Source organism: Octodon degus, unplaced genomic scaffold, assembly GCF_000260255.1.
Source record: "Octodon degus isolate 3935 unplaced genomic scaffold, OctDeg1.0 scaffold00080, whole genome shotgun sequence".
NCBI classification, from domain to species: domain Eukaryota; kingdom Metazoa; phylum Chordata; class Mammalia; order Rodentia; family Octodontidae; genus Octodon; species Octodon degus.
The window spans coordinates 790,285-795,765 of NW_004524656.1; the positions used below are offsets into that span (position 1 = coordinate 790,285).

A 5,481-nucleotide genomic window follows, 5' to 3' on the forward strand; every position below is an offset into this window, starting at 1 on the left:
TTTTTTCTTCATCAAGTTATAATGTCCTAGGTTTTTCAGTCCCAGGTCCCAGCAAGGCCATATTTGCACCCACATTCTACTCCACTATTTTGGTCACCTATCTTGCATTCTGAAGCCAGCTTTATAATGAACAAAGCTGACATTTTATTTTTCTACTTAATTAGACACAAAAGAAATTGAGTTGTGTTATATGCATATACACACTCTCCATGATGAATGCAATCATTACGTGTTGCAAACATGTACTCAAAAAAAAAAAAAAAAAAACAAAAGTTTATCAATTTTTGATACTCAGGGCCCAAGGAGATAGCTCAGTAAAATAAGCACTTGCCTGGCAAATGCAGTGTCCTGAGTTCCATCCCTGGTACCACAAAAAAAAAAAAAAATTGATACTCAGAGATGAAGTGGACAGAATGAAGACCGATTAGGCTCCCCGAGTATGATCCTCAGATTCTAAACCTCACACCATCCAAGCCATTTTTGGTGAATGGATGAATTTATGAACTAGACATTTTTTTTAAATGCCAAGACAACAGTTCTTACTGCAAAGAAAATCATGTGAATTGACATATGTTTATTAGTTTGATTTTGCTATTACCTAATGTATACGTATATTAAAACATCGTGTTATATTCCATACACCTGTATTATTTCTAGAAATTAAAATTAAGTTACCTTTCGAGCTGGGTGTGGCATGCACTGAGAATCCAGCACTCCAGGAGGCCAAGGTAGTAGGACCACAAGATCTGGTTTAGCACAGGCAAATTAGCAAGCTGTGAGATCTTGTTTCAAAAGAAAAAAAATAAAAAAGGTACTGAGAATGTAGCTCAGTGGTAGGGGACTGAGGGTTCAATTCCTAATACCACAAATTTTAAAAATCAGTAGATATGTAAATTAATAAAAATTTTTTGATATGGTCAAGACACATAGAGAACCTATATTTAACACAAGTTCAACATTGAGCATTTTGTTAAAAACACAGATAAAACAAAGTTGTAATATTATTTATATGAATCATAGTAATTTTGGAAAATCTTTACTTTTTCTGGAAGAAAAGAACTATGAGCACATATAGGAAATGTTTACTATATTTTTTTAACATTTTTTTTGTATATTTTTTCTCACAGAGCTTAACCAACAACCTGAATCAGGGCCATGCGTATCTGGAGTCCTTAGCTTCCCATCACTGGGAGTAAAAAGGAGTCTCACAAAAATTGGATAAAGTGTATCTATTTATAATTTGGCCAAATACAGAAGATGAGTAGTCAGGCCTTCCTACCCTCACAGCACAGAAAAGTACTCCGATCTGTAGAAGTAGTAGAAGAAAAGACAGGAAATATGTCTAAGAGGATAATCAGTCTTTGCCTTGCAGAGACTGGGGCAACCAAGGACGTTGTCTCCCTGGTCTCAACTCAGGAAAGGCAGCAGCTTTCATTCTCAACCATGAGAAAGCTGGAGAAACAGCTTAACTTTTGGCAAGGCACCCTACTTCTGATCTGATCCCTACTTTTTTTAATAATAGATGTCAGTACAGAAAACACATGAGCCTTCTGGGAATGTGGCACATGCCTGCCTTCATGTGACATCGCATCAGTTTAGCACATGCTACACTGAACTGAAGCATTCAGGTGAATGTCCCTTACATTTCTTTCTCTGAATGTATTCTTGCCAAATTAAGATAAATTTAAAAAACTTTGACTTAACCTTAAGATTGTAGGCATCATTCTTTCTATTTGCACAAAATAGTTTTTCCAGCCAGACATCATGCTTCAATATATGAAGGATAAATAGGAAAAATTATCTATTTTTATTTGTATCATATCTCATAGATATGAGAAAACTACCTTTTAACTAAATATTCCAAAATAAATACACGAATAATTGTTCCACAAGTATTCAAAATGATGTAAGTATCCAAACATCCTCTGAACACTTAACATTTATGATCACAAACTTTATGAACACAATTGCTAAAAATTCTTGTGATTCTCTGCCAGGGTCCCACAAAGGAAAGCTCCAAAATAGGAGGAAAGTTATTTAACTTTTTCCATCCTTACTTCATTTACCTGAAGGAGAATTCTTCAGAATTTTGAGATTTCAGTAAGACTGTGTAATTCTTTTCTTCTTCCACATAGATTAGAAAATTTTGGACTGAGAGAGTATGCAATAACTAACTCTTCCCTAATCTTTCTGCCCTCTTGACAGGAAATCAATAATTGACATAGAACGGTCACTCAGTATGTGCTGGAATACAAGAAAGCCATGTATAAGTTAAAGATAAAGAAGTTCTATTAAGTAAGGATGCAGGTGTTCTATATCCCTTCCGTTGTTATTGAGGATTCAAGGTATTTAATATGGGATCCACTAATAAGTCTGAAACAGATTCTTCAAGTGAAAAGTAACATTTGCCTTGGCATGCCAGTGTATCCCCTCCTGTCTTTCACAAGGTAGTAGATTTTTCCCCATCTTCTGGAAACTGTACCCTCCACTGCTCTGTACCTCACATCCTGGACTCAGGGACCAGCATGGGACTCAGCCAAGGAAGTCAGATTCACACAGTGAGCTGAGCACACAGAAAGAGGGGCCGCTGCAGCTGGGCCACAGGAGGACAGTGGCAGGAGGCTGTCGCCCCTGGGACTGGAGCTGTTCTAGTCCCCACTTTCCTGGGTCTGGGTTTGTACAGGTCCTCTCAATTAGCCCAGGTACCATTGCATTAAATCAAACCAATTGGCACTGTGCAGTAAAATCATGTATACTTCACTTATAAACACAACATCACAAGAAAAAACAATAAATGTAAAACTTCAATGTATATATGTGTGAGTTAGGTATCAAAGGAATTTTCAAAAATTATTTTTCCAGGAAGCACATTTTACAGAGGAACCTATAACAGTCTTTCCCTCATTTCTAAAGTCCAATTATACCAACTAGATAATTGTACCCTTGCTCCCTAAGATCCCTGACTTGGGGGACCAACACCCAAAGGAAGCCAAGATGATTTAAAACTCCCCTGTTTATGACTTACTGTAGTTTCTGGAGTCACACAGGAAAAACACAGGCCAGGCAACTGGCCCACACTGGGATGTGTGGCACTACCTGAGAGTGAATGAAATCCAGAGCAGATCTACTGGCCTACTGCAGGATGGGGGATTAGATAGGGAGGCACCTTTCTCCTGTGAGGAAGGAAAGGAAAAGAGCAGTCAATAACAGCAGACACTTATGCTCTCTGGTGCCAGGCAAGTGTCAGTGGTTTGTCCTTTATTTGTGTTTAATCTGGTATACTTACTACTACATGTTCACAGTTTGCAATGATTCCTTGCAGCACGAGGAAGTGGTACATATATACAACATATATCAATTATATTTCCTCCCTTCCTCTCTATTTTTTTTTACCAGCATGGGAAACACTGATTATTTTATAAGTCCTTAAAAGCTAATTATCACACATACATATATTTCATTTTTTAACTTCAATGTCACTTTCTCCATCTTTCTTTTTACTATCAACATAAATGGAATCTAAGAGGTGATCTGTAATTTAAGGCTGCACTAGAAAACTTAAAAAGTAGAAAATGATACCAAATTTTTTCAAATACAAGACTCAGAGTTTTGATAAGTCACATACTCCTATGCTGCAAGAAATTACTGTTGCTTATATCATGTTGATGATTTTGAAGCCTGAAGCTAAGGCTGTCACCCACTCATTGTAACATCAGGATCTCCAGAGAAAGAGGGTCCTGCGACTGTAGTTTTCTGTTCATGAAAACCTAAGATCTTTTCATTTATTTGTCATTGTTGATCCTCATATCTGAGGAGATAATGTGAGAACATACCTTGATTTTTCGCTTTCTTTGCCTGCCTAAATGACTATTGGAAATTTAATGGAATTAAATAGACTGTAATAAATGTAACAAGCGTACATGTAGCCTTGTATCTCATGCAGACATTAAGAATGCTTTTGCCTTTAGAATCATAAAAAGAGCACATATTGATGTAGCTTACTGATGCATGCTAGAGAGAGTTTGGGGAAATAAACATGTGAGCCCAGGCCTGAGTTTATCAGTGAGGACTACACACTGTGAAAAAGGGCTTCAGAACATTTCTGGTCTGTGGAGAATCAGGTAGATTGAGACAATTCCTTCAGGAAGCAATACCTAGCAATACCTAGATTTTTCTTCTTTAGTGTTCTGCTGAAGAAAACACAGCTAATTTTTTAGCACATTAAATTTATCCATAACTTTCTTTTTGCAGAACTCCAGAACTAACTCAAATATGAAAAATCACATGACGGTGACTGAATTCATCCTGCTGGGCATCCCTGACACAGAGGGCTTAGCGACGGTGCTCTTCTTCCTGTTCTCATCATTGTATTTATGCACCCTCCTTGGAAATGTGCTCATTCTCACTGCCATCTGTGCCTCTTCTCAGCTTCACACACCTATGTACTTTTTTTTGGGAAACCTCTCCATATTTGACATGGGTTTCTCTTCAACTACTGTGCCCAAGATGTTGTCGTATCTTGCAGGGTACAGCCAAGTCATCTCTTTTCAGGGATGTGCTGCTCAGCTCTTCTTCTACCATTTCCTGGGCTGCACTGAAACTTTCCTGTACACAGTGATGGCCTACGACCGTTTTGTCGCCATATGCTACCCACTGAGATACACGGTCATCATGAACCACAGGGTGTGCTTTGTCTTGGCCACAGGAACCTGGATGAGTGGCTGTGTCCATGCCATTGTCCTAAGCTCCCTCACCTTCAGACTGCCCTACTGTGGCTCCAACCAGGTGGGCTACTACTTCTGTGACATACCTGCAGTGTTGCCTCTGGCCTGTGAGGACACCTCTCTAACTCAAAGGGTAAGCTTTACAAATGTTGGTCTTGTGTCTCTCACTTGCCTATTTCTCATCCTTATGTCCTACACTCGCATTGGAATCTCCATAATGAAAATCCGCTCCACAGAGGGCAGGCAACGGGCATTCTCCACCTGCAGTGCCCACCTCACCGCCATCCTTTGTGCCTACGGGCCAGTCATCATCATCTATCTGCAGCCCAACCCCAGTCCCTTGCTTGGTGCTATAATTCAGATGTTGAATAATCTTGTGACTCCCATGCTGAACCCACTCATCTACAGCCTGAGGAATAAGGACGTGAAATCAGCTCTGAGGAACTTGTTTCACAAGAGAAGCCTTACTTTAGGTAATAAGTGAAAATTCCTAAAACTTTGGTGGACCATTTGGGTTCTTCATTTTTGGACAAGTTTTCATCTTCAGCTTCAGAATCAATCTGTGTCTTAATGTCTGTGTTTCAAAATATGCACCTGTTTTACTGTTTCACTATGCAACTGATAACGTTGTTTGCAGACAGTGTACTGAATCTAATGCTGGGTGGATTATGTTTCATGTCCACTGTCTTCCAAAATAATTCTTAATCATTTAACTTTTAAAGGAGTTAAGAGAAGCCCTCTATTGTCTCTTGGATTA

General features: G+C 38.8%; 1 protein-coding gene across 1 annotated transcript; it reads left to right on the forward strand.

Annotated features, from left to right (window-relative positions):
• The first annotated feature begins 4,272 nt into the window (after positions 1-4,272).
• LOC101592564 (putative olfactory receptor 10D4) lies at positions 4,273-5,208 on the forward strand. Its single transcript, XM_004636515.1, has one exon. The coding sequence runs from the start codon at positions 4,273-4,275 to the stop codon at positions 5,206-5,208; it is 936 nt and encodes a 311-aa protein (XP_004636572.1).
• The last annotated feature ends 273 nt before the right edge of the window (positions 5,209-5,481 follow it).